The sequence below is a fragment of the Phragmites australis genome, chromosome 2, assembly GCF_958298935.1.
Source record: "Phragmites australis chromosome 2, lpPhrAust1.1, whole genome shotgun sequence".
Taxonomy (NCBI): Eukaryota; Viridiplantae; Streptophyta; class Magnoliopsida; order Poales; family Poaceae; genus Phragmites; species Phragmites australis.
The window spans coordinates 40963459-40980208 of record NC_084922.1 but is presented as its reverse complement, the minus strand read 5'-3'; the positions used below and the strand labels follow the sequence as shown (position 1 = coordinate 40980208).

General features: G+C 43.6%; 2 protein-coding genes across 2 annotated transcripts; one reads left to right on the top strand and one right to left on the bottom strand.

Moving 5' to 3' along the window:
* Positions 1 to 4643: 4643 nt before the first annotated feature.
* Positions 4644 to 5313, top strand: LOC133910115 (cyclic nucleotide-gated ion channel 4-like). The gene is given in 3 exon segments (XM_062352633.1): positions 4644 to 4727; positions 4812 to 4915; positions 4917 to 5313. Coding segments are annotated over 3 exon segments (570 nt in total). The 5' UTR covers positions 4644 to 4658.
* A 469-nt stretch (positions 5314 to 5782) lies between these two features.
* Positions 5783 to 12662, bottom strand: LOC133910114 (external alternative NAD(P)H-ubiquinone oxidoreductase B3, mitochondrial-like). The gene is made up of 10 exons (XM_062352632.1): positions 12442 to 12662; positions 9460 to 9721; positions 9053 to 9259; positions 8357 to 8607; positions 7771 to 7987; positions 7590 to 7694; positions 6808 to 7077; positions 6562 to 6683; positions 6176 to 6295; positions 5783 to 6054 (listed from the first exon to the last, which is right to left on the bottom strand). Exons 1-10 carry the CDS (start codon positions 12534 to 12536, stop codon positions 5967 to 5969), a joined length of 1737 nt encoding a protein of 578 aa, XP_062208616.1. The 5' UTR covers positions 12537 to 12662; the 3' UTR covers positions 5783 to 5966.
* Positions 12663 to 16750: the final 4088 nt, after the last annotated feature.

The following is a 16750-nucleotide window of genomic DNA, read 5'->3' as shown; positions in this document are numbered from 1 at the left end:
AGCCTACATGTCAGCGAGGGAGAGCGCAATGCGACTGGGCTGCACAGGCGCTCTTGCGCACGGTGCGTGAGTTGGGTCGAGCACGCATCACGGCCCAAGCGCAAGGGAGAGGGAGAGAGACAGTGCTGGGACGGGCTGGTGTGCGGCTAGGCTGTGTCGAAAGAAAGAGAGAGAGGGGAGCCTGAGTGGAATAAAAGGATTTAGAAAATGATTAGGTTAAATTCCAAAAGAAGTATTTGAATTTGAATTTGACTTTTGTCTTGGCATCAATTCAAATATGTATTTGAATTTAGGGATTTGGATTTGAATTAAATTGGATTTCAGCTGAATTGAATCTAAGAAATAGATTTGAATTTGAGAGACATTAAAAAACAAATCTCCACCCAAAGAACCATAAAAACAAATAAATGAAAATGCACATGATTCAAATTATTGCAGGGATTAAATTAGAATTTGATTTGATGCTCTTTGGAATACTTAGCCAAAATAATATATATTCAAATGTATATTTCCTTGGTTTTATGTTGTTTTAAATAATTAGAATTTTTATAAAAAGTAGTGAATTTTGCTAAAATCTCAATACTAAAACTCAGAATGCTACAGAGGCCATAGCTGTCATAGCGCAAGAGGAGTTGTGACTAAAAGTGATGAGGAAAGCTATTTCATCTCCATCTCATCTCGTTTTTGCATCAACAAGGATCAAAGAGACTAGGGAATGTTTCAATTGTGGTGATACGGGACACTTGATTCGTGATTGTCCTAAACCATTCAAGTTCACCTGTGGAAGAGGAAGAGGCAATGGCAGAAGTGCTCCAAGAGGTGGTAGAGGTCATGGAGGTAGAAGTGGCTACAGAGCAAATGCAACAACTACAGAAGATGAACTGTCTAAGTCAATCGAGGCTTCATCGATGGAATTTTATGAGCGAAGACAATTGAAAAAAATATTGAATGCTCTAGAGATAAAGATCAAGAAGCTTACAGTGGTGACTTCATCAACTTCACCTACACAGATGAAAGTAATTGTGCCCATGCATCCATACCCATACAAATATTAAGATTAAATTGGATTTTAGACACCGTGACATCAAGGCATGTCACAGGCGCATCTAGTGAGTTTATGTTGTATACATAATATCCCCTCACACATAAAGAAACTATACAAACTGCTGATGGTACACCACAATCCATTAGAGGTGTTGGCACAGTACAATGCACTCCATCTATTAAATTATCATCAGTTTTGCATGTGCCAGCTTTCTTGGTCAATCTTGTTTCATTAAGTGCTTTAGCTGATCAATTGGATTGTCGGATAATACTTGACCGGAAAATTGCTCAATTTAGTAGAAACGAACAGGGAGGAGCCTTGAGAGTGCAACGAGGTGTATGAGTTGTGGTACATGGATTGTGAAGAAACAAATGATGCATTATGTACTATACTAGCAACAACGGTGTGAGAGAAGGAAGCTACGGTGATGCTCTTGTATTATAGATTGGGGCATCTTTCTTTTGATAAAATATGCAAAGCATTTCCTGATGTAATATGTGGGGTGGATAAGAACAAACTTTTTTTGATGCCTGTGAGTTTGCAAAACACACAAGGACATCTTATGTGAGTAGGGGCATCAGGAATGTCTCCTTTTGTGCTAGGTCATTCAAATGTCTGGATATGTTCTGTGGTTTCTATTAGTGGGATGAATTACTTCGTTACTTTTATTGATTGCTTTTTCTGGATTACATGGGTATATCTTATGAAGCTCAAAGATGAGGTGCTGAGATGCTTCAAAGATTTTTGTGCTCTTGTGAAGACTCAGTTCAACGCTCAGGTCTAAACAATAAGAACAGAAAATGGGACTGAGTTTATGAACAAGAAATTCAATGCATTTCTATCGGCAAAAGTTATATTGCATCAAACTTCATGCCCAGACACACCTCCACACAAATATGTGGCTGAAAGAAAAAATCACCATATTTTAGAGGTTGCTCGCTCACTAATATTTACTATGAATGTGCCTAAGTTTCTATGGAGTGAAGCTATGCTAACAGATACATATCTTATCAACTGTACCCCATCAAGAATAATTGGGATAAAAACCCCCTATGAGATGCTGCTAGGCAACAATAAGTTTGTGGTTCCACCTAAAGTGTTTGGATGTACATGCTTTGTGAGGGACCATAGACCCTCAGTGGGAAAGCTAGATCCATGTGTCGTAAAGTGCATCTTTGTGGGATATTCTGCAGGACAGAAGGGCTATAAATGTTGGAGTACCAGTAAACAACATTTGTTCATAAGCATGAATGTTACATTCAGGGAATCCGTTCCCTTCTATGGAGAAAAGATTGACCTGGGTTATATGTTTGAGTTTGATTGTAGCAGATCAAATGATGTTAGTCTAGAGGGGGAGAACAATGGTGCGGTAAGTAGTTCAATTGAGCAAAATATAATGAGAATGTAAGCAGTGATTTGTGGCTTAACTCCTCAGCCAAGAAAGGAGGCAGTGATCGGTGACTCGAATACAACTTCTTGTCATGAGGATAACTCTGCAAGCGACCTGCGATACAAGGGTCCCTTGAAAGTGTATACGAGGAGAAAGTCTAGATCTCAAGCAGAGGCTCCAGCAACAATTCTATCATCAACTCCTGTAATATTATTCACATGCTCCACTAGATATTGTTGATGTGTTGTCGACCTCTGAGATTGAGATTGAAGGCTCTTCTTTAGCTGATTTACCCGTTGCATTATGGAAAGGAGTAAGAGCTAAGGCCGAAGTGCCTCCACCAAGGTATGGATTTAAGCATGACATTAGTAACTATGTCTCTTATGCTTTCTTGTTTTCTGTATATAGAGCATTTGTTGCATCGTTAAAGTCTGTAACAATCCCTAGAGATCGACAAGAAGCAAAGTATGATCCTAAGTGGTGTGAGGCCATGTTGGAAGAGCTAAGAGCTCCTGAAAAGAATAAAACTTGGGACCTTGTAAAGCTACCTACATGAAAGAAAGCTGTAAGTTGCAAGTGGGTCTTCATGGTTAAGCAAAACCTAAAAAGTAAAGTAGAAAGGTACAAAGTAAGATTTGTTGCAAGGGGATATAGTTAGACATATGATATTGACTATGATGAGACATTCACATCGGTGGCAAAGATGAGTACGGCAAGAACTTTGATCTCTTGTGCAACTAACTTGGGTTGGCCCTTGCATCAATTGGACGTCAGTGCTTTATTGCATGGAGATCTTCAAGAGGAGGTGTATATGGAGACTCCACCTGATTTTTCTAATCTTGAAATAGCTAGGAAGGTATGCAGAATGAAGAAGTCCTTGTATGGGTTCGAACAGTCTCCACGAGCATTGTTTGACCGATTCAGACGCGCACTGTGTGGCATGGGCTATAAACAATACAATGGGGATCATACTGTGTTCTATCAACATTCAGAGTGTAACATCACAGTTTTGGATGTTTATGTAGATGATATCATCATCATGCGTGATGATGAAATAGAGATTTAACATCTAAAGGAGAATTTGAGTAGGGAATTTGAGGTGAAGTATCTTGGTCCACTCAGGCACTTTTGTTAGCATTAAGATTGCTCAATCTCCAAAAGGTATTGCTCTCTAGTAGAGGAAGTATGCACTAGACTTCCTTAGTGAGACTGGCATGCTTAGGTGTCGACTTGCATCAACACCTATTGATTCCAACCACAAGTTATGCGTTGAATCAGACGATCCAGTGAATAGGGAGGGCTACAAAGGCTTGATCGGCTCATTTATTTGTGTCATACAAGGTTGGATATCTCCTATGTTGTGAGTGTTATAAGCATGTATATGCATAATCCCAGGAGTGGACATCTGGATGTTGTTTACCGGATTTTAGGATATTTAAAGAGTAGCTCTAGAAATGGACTTTTGTTCAAGAGCCATGGTCATCTAAATGTGGAAGGCTATTATGATGCTGACTGGGCTAGATGTCTTGATGATAGGAAATTCACATCAGGCTATTGTGTCTTTGTTAGAGGAAATTTCGTATCATGAAGGAGCAAGAAGCAATCTGTTGTATCTCGCTCAACCGCTGAAGCAGAGTATCGAGCTATGTCTCTTGTGGTGAGCGAGATGTTATAGGCAAGGAATCTCTTATCAGAACTGAATGTGCTAAGAAAAGACCCCTTAAGAGTTTGGTGTGATAATAAGTCATCTATCAACATCGCTAATAATCTAGCTTAAATTCTAGAGTTTACTTATGCAAACTCGGGTAGTCAAATAGCAGATTGTTTAACTAAATGTTCAGAGTAAAAGAATGTAACTTAGCATGTTGCAAGATGAGAATGATAAATATCTATCACCCCATTTTGAGGAGGAGTGTTGAGCTTTATTTAGCATATAGTAAGATGTTTAGGCTCAGCCTAGGAGGCTCATGTATGTACTCTTAAATATATGTACTCAAAGAATGAGAGAGTGCAATTCTTGAGTTTTCCCGATACCGACCTCTCGACAATTTAGATGTCTTTTTGCATGTTAGTTAACAGGTATTCGACTAGAATGGCAAGAAGGGGAACGCAAAACACAACGTCGTCGTGTCCGTCAGTTCACCCTTTTGTTTTGGGCAGTTCTGGTGCATGACGCGATCGTGGCGAACTGTTGCACACTTGCAGGTGCCGCTGTTCCAGCACATGGATGATCTGGTGCTCGAGAACATCTGCGACAGGGTCAAGTCCCTAATATTTCCCAAAGGAGAAGTCGTAAGGGCACGTACTTTAGTTTTTTCTCTTGGATTGGAAACAGGCAATGGATGGCACGACCAAAAGTGATATATGTTTCCTCAGATCGTCAGGGAAGGAGACCCGGTGCAGCGGATGCTGTTCATTGTGCGCGGCCACCGGCAGAGCAGCCAGGTGCTCCGCAACGGAGCGAAGAGCTGTTGCATGCTGGGGCAACTTCAGCGGCAACGAGCTGCTGTCGTTGTGCCTGCGCCGGCCGTTCCTGGAGCGGCTGCCGGCGTCGTCGTCGACGCTGGAGAGCACGGAGGCGTTCGGGCTGGACGCCGCGGACGTCAAATACGAGACGCAGCACTTCCGGTACACCTTCACAAACGAGAAGGTGCGGCACAGCGCGAGCTACTACTACTCGCCCGGGTGGCGCACCTGGGCGGCCGTGGCGGTGCAGCTCGCGTGGCGCCGGTACAAGCACCGCAAGACGCTCGCGTCGCTTTCATTCATCCGCCCGCGCCGGCCGCTGTCGCGATGCTCGTCGCTCGGCGAGGAGAAGCTCCGCCTCTACACCGCGCTGCTCACATCGCCCAAGCCCAACCAGGACGACTTGCTCTGAGATAAGCCTATGCGACCATGGGGTATGGGTCACTGGGTCAAGTAGAAGCAAATTCCAACCAAAATTCTGTTTCTACCGATGAGCTTGAGCTTAAGGAGGTGAACGACAGATTGAACTTAAGCATCCCGCTCCATCTATGGCCCTCCTGTGCCCTCAGCCTTTTCTCTCTACTTTCAAAAAAGTTGGTTCCATGGCTTGTGCTGTGTAAACAGCATTTTCCCTAGTCCTAGCGCGTGTGCAACAGGCCTATAAAACTGTTTCCATTCTCCCCTCTAGAGTAGTGACGACTGTTAATTTACATAAAATTTACAGAACTGAAAAACAAAAAAAACTAATTTATAAGTATTTATAAGCAGCAAAGGTGATAAGACACGGTGGGGAAAATACTGCTGGGATATGTTATGGCATACAGAACTGCAGAAGTGCAAAATGCAAATAGAAGCGAAACAGAATAGCATATGAACCAGAATCATCCATTCAGTGCGTCACAACATAGGAAAAGAGTATATGCAAGGTCAAAATTTGGTAACGAAACCCTTGCTAGGCTACGGAAAGAATTGATATTCGAAAATAGAGGAACAGTAGGAATGAATCAAACAGTAGCGTCGGGAATAACAGGTAGGAGTTGAACTACAAAATCGGGCGACTTGAATTTATAGGCTGCTGGAGTCCCTTCCAAAGATGAACCGCTTCCCCCAATCAGATACGACTAGCATCCTTGTGCGCCAGCTGAATTGTTTGCTGTATTTAATAAGAGCAACCATCAAAACCAGTATCCAGTCAGATATGACGAGCATAATGGTACATATGTGCCAATATGAAGGTGCAAAAAGAAAATAATACGGAAGAGTGAGATCAATACCTTGCATAGACAGAATACCACAGCCATTGAGTGCTGTGGCCAACATGAACCCAATCGCCTGGCAATTGCGCAGCTGTTTGCTCTCCACCCAGTGGAGCGAATTGGCCAAAATGCCTGTACCTGTACACCAAACGATAAAAATTTGTGACTACTGGTTCTGAATGATCAATCGTAGCCATGCTAACGGAATTCACTTCTACGTATGCATCCTTACCAATAGCATATTATGGTAATAATTAAATGCCGTACGCACATCAAGTAGGCCAAAGCTGCATGTGTTTTTTAAGTAAAACTGCATGCATTTTTTTTGGACAGGATGGAGTAATTTAGAACAATGCATGAGTTGTTCCCTCTTGCGGAAGCATATCAAAGCATGGAATACGAACCTGAAAGGTTTGAACCGATGACGCCCTGCACCTCTGATCCTTAGAGGACCCTCAGGGTATTGTTCACAAGTCCTCATTCTGTTGAAGCAGTCCGCTAGATAATCTCCCTCTTGTGCAGCAACCTGAAGCACCAACAAGCATTCATATAATATATGCAATGCTAGCACATAACAGCGCAGAAGTTATCTTCGCACTCTCTGGACAGTACTCTGGAGTCGCTCAGATCTAATGCTACAGGTGAATTACCTGAGCTGTTGCTGGGAGCATCTTGACTTGCGAGTCCACTCGAGCAAGGGCCTTTTTGAATTCCTCTATGTCAAGTTCTTTTGACTCCTTGGAGTTCCCATCTGAATCTTTGAGTAGATCATGGAAGTCCTTCATTTGGTTGGATTTAAGATACAACTCCACCTGAGGGTACCTCTCGTAGATGTCTCCAAGAATATTTTTTATTTTCTTCACAGTTAAAGTGCCGGAGTTATCCTTGTCTGCTACTCGAAATATTGCAGCAACATCTTCCTGAAAATTTATTAATACACACCACTAAATATGTAAGAACATTACAAACAAGTGCTAGCTGTTACGACAAGAAATTTATTTGATACAAAATGTAGTATTTACAAAAAGGGCATATCTAGCGCTAATCACAGAGTATACATTAACATGCTAAACCCCTTTGTGTAAAAAAAGCCTTCTTGATTCAACCATCTAACGGCAGAATGTATTACCAAGAAAACATAAAGTCCGCAAATCTGGCAGTAAAGAACTACAGGCAAAAAGCAACAAACAAATTTCTAATAAGTTCTTCTCATGTCTTGCAATCTGAAAGCAGATATTTTTGGTGGAGCAAGTTAGACACACATTATGAAAAGTAAAGACGGTACACAGTTGCCATTTCTTCCAGAAAAAGCTAGACGCAGGTGTCACTTGAATGTACAGATTCTGATAAACAGAATAGTGTCATAACCCATGACGTGGTTATAGATTAGTGATCTAACATGATATTTTTTAAATTGAGTAGTAGAACATACCATAACTTTCCTTTGAGCTATCGTTGCGCAATCACCAAGAGCATAAACGTCCTCACACCCTTGAACCCTAAGCCACTCATCAGTTGCTAGCACACGTCGATTCGCCTGCAAAAAATGTATCGAACTGAATAAAAGGTGTGTACAAGGAAATATGTTTCTCTTCTGGATGGAGGAGATATACCTGACCAACTTGCTTCATGAAATCCATGATAATGGGACGGGTTCCAATTCCAGTGGACCAAACAGCCATACCATAAGGAACATCGATCTCTCCAGTTGCAGGATTGGTCATGGTAATATCCTTATCAGACACCTTTACAACCTTAAAATTTGTCTTCAAATCTATACCTTCCCTCTTGAACTTCTCTTCAGCAAATTGGGTGATTCTTTTGTCAAACCTGTATGAAAGATATAGTATAAAGATCACAATAGATATAAGACATCAGGAGGCAAAAAGTGCAGTAAGAATATAAAACGTCAGTGATTTTGAAACACACACACACACAGAGCGCGCCATCCACCACTATGAGCCAACTTCTATACCAAGATTTTTTTAACCACTTGTTACATTAACTGTATAAACATAAGAAATGCTGCATTGTTAGACTAAGATTAAAGTAGACATGACAATTTTAATTTAGTTGAAGATCCACAATATAATATACCCATGCATTTCCGTTGGATCTGCAGGTTGTAGTTGTATGCCAAGAAAGTTCTAATTAGTTGAGCATGAAAGGGGCGATATACAAAGCATCTAAAGCTCTTACATTGTGAGGATATGCCCTCCTGCTTCAATTACTGAAATGTTCGCATACTTCTTTACATCAGGATATAACTTTGCCAAATCCTCATTCACAAAGTCATGCAACTCTGCAGCAAATTCCACCCCTGTTGGGCCACCACCAATAATAACGAAATGGAGATTCTTCTTCCGCTCTTCCTCAGTAAGGTTTGGAAGGGAGGCTCTTTCAAAACATTTCATGACACTCTTCCTGATCTTTTGAGCATCTTCTACTTCCTACAATAGTGATGGCTCTATCAAAAAGCATTTCATTGCACAACATATATAGAAAACAGTTGCATCGTTAAACACATGTTATAATGACGCTTAGTTGCATAAAAAACTAGGAGCAGCAGAATACAGCGAATTATGATGAAATGACACAACAGGTAGACCGAATCTACTATCCTACTGCAACAGCTAAGGGTTACGTTGATTGACAAAAAAGAGACTGGTTCTACCACGTTCAATTGGCATGGGTGGTGTGAGACAACGAATAACAAAGCAGCAGGCACAACAAGGAACCAAAAAAATTGTACCCAAGGTAATGTTGGCATCGATCAAAAGATGATTCTGATAGACCAGCAGTAAACACTACAACTTTGTTTCTGAAGATTATCTTTGATCATCAACTCAATGTAGGGACAATTCTATGCTGCATTAGGCCTTACGTGGTACTTACCTTTAGGAAATGGCAATTTTCAGTAACACCGGGGGTGTTGAAAGTATTAGGTCTAGCTCCAACACTGACAACCAGGTAATCATAATCCACAACAAATTCACCATTTCCATCGATGTTCGTCCCAACATCTGATCTGCAGTGGATTTTTTTGTTCGTTGGATCAATCTTGAAGCACTCAGCTTCCCAAAACCGGAATGCAGCATTTCTCTGCAGAGGGATATGCACACATTAGTTGCCAAACTCTTGCATTTAATTGGACATATCAATTCAACTGTTCAAAATAGAGCAAATTACTAACACAGAAGAAAAACACTATAAGGTATGAGATGATGCATCTTAAGTCAAAAGTCATAATAATAAGACAGTTGCAAATTAGAGCATATTCTCTATTAGTAATAAGGACATACCTTTCGCACGATATTGCGAATAGGCTCCACAATACTACGCGCTTCAACTGTGCCACATGTCACGCTTGGCAACAAAGGAGTGAATGTGAAGTAGTTGCGAGGTGATACCACATGAACATCATATAAAGAGGTGTCAATATTTCTCAAAAAACTTGCGCCTGCCCAACCGGTTCCAAGGATAACCACCTTCTTCTTGTTTCCAGTCCCATCACAAATTTGAAGAAGCCGATTATCCTGACAAGCATAAGTTAAAGCTCCAACTCTACAAAAGGTTGACAAAAGAAGCGTGTCAGAGTCCTGAAATATAGGTTATATAAATTATTTTAAAAGTAGAAGAGTGAAGGGTGCTTGTGGCAATACAGTAACATTAAAGCTGCAGTTTTGTTACAATATTTCTGGATGTATATACCAATTGATAACCACTTCTAAGATTCCAAATAAGGTTCAGAACCAAACTCTCTTTGAAAAGGAAGTCCGCAGAGAGGCCCCCGTGTAGCCCGCTCTGGCGAGGGGGGGGGGGGGGGGGCGGGGCGGGGCGACCCAGCCCTAAGCCCAACACCCACCCAAAGTGAGTTTGCTCCGGCCGCCACCGCCCACGCCGATGGCGGCGGCTCCGAAGCCGGGCCACTGCGGCCTTGCTCCTCTCCTTCCTCGAGCTCCCTCCTCTCCTACTCCCCCCCCCCCTCTAGCTTTTCATCGTCGGTCACGTCGACTCCCGGTTGTCCTTGCCTCCGACTGGGCAAATCCGGGTGTCCTGGGCCCGATCCGTCTTCGGTAGAGGCGGATCCGCCTTCGATGGTCCGAATCCGGGCTCCGCCTCTCCTCTTTGGCCGAGGGCTTCGGGCTCCACCGTCGCTGGGCTCTGCGGGCTTCTCGCCACCACAGTGTGGTTCCGAGGTGGCCAGCTGCTCTCCTGTGGCTACGGGGCCGACGCTCTCTGGGTGAGATACTCCAGTGCGTCTGCGGTCGCTATCTGCTACCGTCGACTTGTGGTTCAACCCATGCGTCGCTGCTGGCCGGGCTTCGCCCCGACCGTCCCTTGTTGTTGAAGGTGTCCTTGTGCTCCTGTGCTGCCCTTGTGCCTAGCGCTGCATGTTGTAATTGTCGTCTCTTATCGAGGCCTCGTGCCCTGGTCGACCCATCTAATCTCTGTGTTCGTTGGGTTGTGTCGTGGTTCGGGGACTTATGTGCGAAAGCCCGGTCTGGCTTTATGCCATTGCCGACAACGGTGGCGTTGTCGGACGTCATTACCTCCCTGGAGGCGTCGTCTCGTAGTTTCCCCACCAGGATCTCTCCAGGTGAAAACTCTGTTCAGTATCTAGACGAGCGACGGCGGTTTCCTTACCGCTTCCTTCCTAAAGGCGTCGCTTTGGAGAATCCCTGTATTTTGACATTACAGCTGGTGGCGCTATTTGCAGGACGCATCTCCCACTGTTGCTGCTCGACCCGTTCGTTCTCATGTTCGGCTGGTGTTCTCTTCATCTTGCAGCGCATCTCATCAGTGGTTGTGCTCCGTCGTCCTAGGACTCCGTCTTGCTTGTGGTTCAGTGTGGGAGCTGCCGACCGTTTGGGTTGTCAGGCGTGTGAACGGGGCTCCGCTTGTTAGGTTGTCCGCGTGTTCTAGTCGAGGTGCTAGCTGGGCATAGTTCTTGCTGGGTTGCTTTGCTTGGTGTGGGTGCCGTTGGTTCACCTGGTGTGTCGGATGGTGTCGCTGTGCTAGGTTGTTTGTTGTGTGTTAGCCGGGTTGTTTGTTGCCGAGCCTATCGACTGGTTGTTTAGAAGGTTTGGGGTTCTTTCTTCTTTCCTTCTCTACCTGTCTTGCGCGTGAGCTGGGCTTCGCAGGTTGTAATGTACTGCTTGTAAGGTTTTCGGACCCGGTTTTCCTTGTAAACTAGGTCACTCTTCTTCTTAACGCAATGGCGCACAGCTCTCCTATGTGTTCGAGAAAAAGAGATTCCAAATAAAGGCATTTTAGTAGAATCGCTAAAGATTATTTTCCTAAGTACATTGTGCAACACAGCACAACAATTGCAAACTGCTGTAAAATCTTAGTTACCTTGGTGGTCAAACAGCGAAATGAACAACAACTATATTGTACTGCTGCATAATTACAGGATGAAAAATGAGGGAAGAACTTCATCTTGTATCATCTCATTCAATCTACATGGCCAACAATAATAAGCACATACACATATAGCATTACAATAATATATAAAGATAATACGTCATTACATTCTCATTAGTAAAAGTTTGATATTATAATCTACTTAAATGACCAGAGCCCCTAAATGCCTAGTCGCCTACAAAATTGTACTCTTTGTATCAATATATCAGGCATGACAGTAATATGTATTTAGTCCAGCACTGCATAATTCATGTTCTCTAAAATTGACAAATGCAACAGTACGGTGCTGATTCATTCACAAAATAACACAGGAATAAACTGTGCAATATTTAGGATAATCATATTTGCATTAGATACACTGGGCACCTGATTCACAGCAATATTACAGTAAGTTGCTAGCTTCCTAAATCTTTTTTTTTTTGCATTTGAACACATAGCCAATCACGGATACAACACGCAACAGAATTATTAGATCCAAATCAAACCAACGAAGCGTAGGACTACGAACTTTGGGGGGGGGGGGGGGGGATATATGGTGCCGTAACAGAGTTTCAGAGTCACAGGTTATCATCAATCGAAGCAACTAAAAAAACGAGCAATCGGCCCAACAAAAAGTTCTCTGATTAACTATGCTCCTCCGAGCCATCGCAAACTGAACTACACGTCTACACGGGAAAAAAATTCTGAAACCAGAGGAAGCGTCACAAGGTGGCAAAATTCACCAAAGCGCACGGCCACACCAAGACTGAGCAACGCACAACGACGACGGCGCGGCACACGGACCGATCAACGCGCGCACGCCCATAGAAAAAAAAAAGGAAGGAATGCATAAGAGGGAGGTGAGGCGGCGCACGCACCCGACGGTGAGGACGACGAGCCTCTTCTTCCAGCGCGGCGTGCGGCGCACCGCCTCGGCGGCGCGGCGCACCAGCGACATGCCGTTGCTCGCCATCGCTTGCTCGCTATAGGCCGGCCTCCCCGATCGCGTAGACGTGAGATGCGCGGGGCAATGCCGGGCGATCGGTATTCCAAGGGAGGGGAGGAGCGGCTTGCACGCTTCCGAACACGCGGCGGCGGACGAGGGCGAGGTCGAGGTGCCTCTCCTCGCCTTCCGGAGCCTAATATAGTACAGAACAGGGGCTCACCCTGCGCGGATACTTTACACTTTAGCCCTCGACATAACGCTAAATCATGCACCCACCGCCGTCAGAGGCAGAACGGGTGGATCTGTTTGGAAATATATAATTTGACAGGTGCCATCGCGGAAAAGGGCAACGAGAGCTCGCGCCGCGGTTGCTTTCCTTTTTGCTCGGTCGCGGTTACCACGTCCGTACATGCATGCCCGGAGCCCGGCGCGGCTACGATCCGACGTCGTGGAGACGGTCGGGCCGTGTACGCGGACGGCCGTGATGGTCGGGAGGCATGCGTCGGGCGCCGGTCTTTGGCTTGTGAGCCAAGAAAGAAAGAAGTAGGGGAGCCGGAGATCCTGGTGTTTACAGCTCACATGGGAGGAGGCGGGGAAACTTGCGGCGGCTAGGGTTTTCTTTTTTTCCATTGTGCTCGGAAACATGTGAATATTTTCCTTTTTTATGCATGCTAACTTAAATAATTAATTGGGGTGTAAGGGTAGGGGCTAAATTTTTTATTTGTAAATTTGATCTTATGCAACAGTATCATGTTTGAATACCTATCTATCAGTACGAGGGTGGGTCCACATGGGCTAATGGGGCTCAAATCTCCCTACTAAATGAAACATCATTGAAAGTATTTTATTGTTCAGACGGAACTCAGATTTAAACTGGGATAAAGGATTTGCAGTCCCCTATTTTACCATTTGGCCATGTCGCCTAAAAATCCGATCTAAATTTGAGGAAAGAACAAGTATTCATCCACATTTTCTTACTAAAAGCCCTTTTCTAAAAGAGGTGGAGGAGGAGGAGGGAAAAAAGAGGGAGAGGAGGAGGATGAAGAGGAAAGCTCTATACTTCGTCTTTGCATCTGTCACTATATTAATATAGTCTAAATTTTTTCATGAGAACTGTATACTCCTTTTTTTTTACACGAGAACAAACTCTGCTTCTATTGAAAGAAATATAACAGAAATAGCCACTAGGTTCTCAGGAAAGTCTCAAAGGAAACAAGGCAAACATATTTACATATACAACATTCATAGCTAAGATAACACTCCACGAGCTAAGTTAACACTCCATGATATACTACAGCTCCACGACATCAGAGATGGAGATCGAACTTGGCTGAAAATTGTTGCACCACTCCACGATATGTTCTAGAGCAGGATCAATTTTCTCCTTATCGCCCTCCTTGAGTAGGATTTTTCAACTATGCAAGTAAGAGAGAACTTTGAGTAGAGAAACAATTAGCTTGTTGGGGAAGGTCTTTCCAATCGCCATCTTGTTACGAACACACCAAGTTGCCCAACTAAGACATGCAAATAAGAAGAGACACAGATTTGGGTGTAGATTTAGAATCTGAGTCAACCAACTAGGAGCAAAGTCGTTTAGGGTCCTGAGTTGCTCAGACCAGCCAAAGCATTCCCTAATTACACTCCATGTGAAGTTAGCAAGAATACATTGGAAGAAGATGTTGTTGATATTTTTCTTTTTTTCCCACATAGGCAACAGTACTCACTGCCCTTCCAAACTCTCTTCTTTAGAGTGGTAGTAGTTTGGAGTCTATCATTGAACATCTGCCAGAGAAAAATCTTTGTCATCTGCGGGATTTTGCATTTCCAAATTTCCCCACTGATCTTACTTCTTATCCCACCATCGAGAATAAAGCGGTAAAGAGATTACATGGTGAAGTTCCTAGACTTCTCTAGAACCCAGTTGACTTCATCATCCAGATCGTCCAAATTAATGGAGTTTAACAGAGTCTTTAACTCCTCATGTCTCCGAGATTCCGAGGGTGTCAAAGCTCTTCTAAAGCTGATGTTGAAAGTACCATCCTCAAAACAATCATCCACCTTGCCCATTGTATCTGAGGTCATTTTGTATAGATCAGGGAACTAGATCTTTATGGGGTACCTGAATCCAGATGTCTGTCCAAAATCTGGTCCTTCTCCCATTATGCGCTGTGTAGATAGCCCCCCACATGAATAAATGTTTAACTTTGTGTAGCCCTTGCCAAAATTATGAGGAACCTTTGCTCTTAGAGACAAAGAAATCCCTGTCTATCATGTATTTTGCTCTTAACAAGCTGCACCAGAGCGAGTGCCTATCTTTGAGGATTTTCCAAATCCATTTCACCATTAAGCATTGAATCATGATATGTGTATTTATGATGTCCAGACCTCCTTAGTCCTTTGATCTACAAGTTGTCTCCCACCTTATCATATGATATTTGAATTTATCACGTGTCTCTCTCCAGAAAAATTTGGAACGAATCGAGTCCATCTTGCCATGGGTTCCGGCATGGAGGAGGTAGAAGCCCATAATATACATGGGAAGATTGTTCAAGTAGATGTTAGTCAGAACAAGCCTTCCCCCTAAAGACGTGAGTTTCCCTTTCCAAGGATCTAGTCTCTTCTGAAGCTTTTGCACCAAAGGGTCAAAAGGGGCCAACCCTATATGTTGATCATCAATTGGGATTCCAAGGTATTTGATAGGTAGGACCCCTAATTTATAATTGAGCATATTAGCGCATTTCTCTTTAGTTGCTTGGTCCACCTCAGAAACAAAAGCCTCGCTTTTGTGAAAATTGATTTTGAGACCTGATAACCATTCAAAGCAATACAAGATGATCTTTATGTTTAAAATGGTAGCCTCTGAGCAATCCGTCATAATTACTGTATCATCGGCATATTGCACATGAGTAATCCCCTCTGGGATAAGGTGATCCATCAGCCCTAAGACTAGGATTCTGTTGGTATATGGAGTATAGGGGCACCTTAGAAGAAGAGTTCTCCAAGGATATATAAGAATCAAGGATGCGTATCTCCTAAAAACTAGCCAGTTGCTTGACCAGGATAGGAAGTCCTGCGACCAGTACGAGGCTTACGCGACTAGCCTCACTGGGACCTCGCGTGAACTCGCGACCAACCCCACTGGTCGTAGGGCCGGACCTGACACAAACTGTCCAATTATATTTATTGATATCTACTCAAGTGCTTTTTTCCTTCCCTAGGTGTCTTCCCCCACAAACAAAGTCATGGACGGTGCAGAAGGGTAGTGTCCCGTCCCGTGGCATTAAATGCTACAGGATGGGGTAGTGCAGACCAAACAGCACCGCACAACGAATGAAACGGTGTCAGCAGGCCGGTCAGATAAGTTGATAACTCCACATACAAGCGGCAGATAGAACACCCGAGATGGCGCCGCATAACGGATGAGACGATGTCAGCAGACCGACTAGGCAAGTTGATAACTCCACATACAAGTGGCGGACAGAGCACCCAGATGAAATGGTGTGACAGCCAAAGAGCTACGGCGCATGATGAGGGGATGTATCAAACCCTCAGGGCAAGTGGGCACATTTTGTCCTCTGTAATGATGGCTTGGGTTAGATATTAGGATGAGCAGGAGTCTTCTATTTGGATCTACATGTAAGTTCTCCTCCTCCCTCCTATATAAAGGGATGAGGACCCTGTTTGTAAAGACAAAAAAAGGAAGGAACCTGGCAACCAGCTAGAACACCCTCTGTAACCCATTCAGATCCTCCATAAACACAACACACATGATGTAGGGTTATTATACTTCGGGAGGCCCGAACTTGTATAACTCTTCGCATCTTAGAGTTCATAACACACACAACTCATTAGCTCCTTGTGTTCCCAAAATACCATTTATGCATCCACTGTCCAGCATACCCCGGAATCACTATCAAGGATTAACCCTCGACAGTTTCTATCCTTAGCCTTATTCATCATTGACCCTAAAACCTCCGCCACAATATTGAATAAGATTGGAGATAGGGGATCTCCCTATCTTAGGCCTCAAAAGGTTCTGAAGTATGGGCCCATTTTACCATTCACATTAATGAAAATCTGTCCACTTTGAATGGTTTGCATAACCTAGTTCACCCATCTTTGAGGAAAACATTTTACGATCATGTCTTTCCTGAGAAAATCCCATCCCACCTTAATGTATGCTTTTTCAAAGTCAATTTTGAGAAGGAGCCCCTACTTCTTAGAGCGTCTGAGCTCATTTA

What these genes read in the sequence shown, in the direction of transcription:
- LOC133910114 (XM_062352632.1), bottom strand. Translation starts at nt 12,536, where the DNA reads ATGGCGAGCAACGGCATGTCGCTGGTGCGCCGCGCCGCCGAGGCGGTG. An exon ending in GGAGGGCATATCCTCACAAT is followed by an intron (nt 7,988 to 8,356) that starts GTAAGAGCTTTA and finishes TCTTTCATACAG; the next exon opens with GTTTGACAAAAGAATCACCC. An exon ending in CATCGGTTCAAACCTTTCAG is followed by an intron (nt 6,296 to 6,561) that starts GTTCGTATTCCA and finishes TTTGGTGTACAG; the next exon opens with GTACAGGCATTTTGGCCAAT.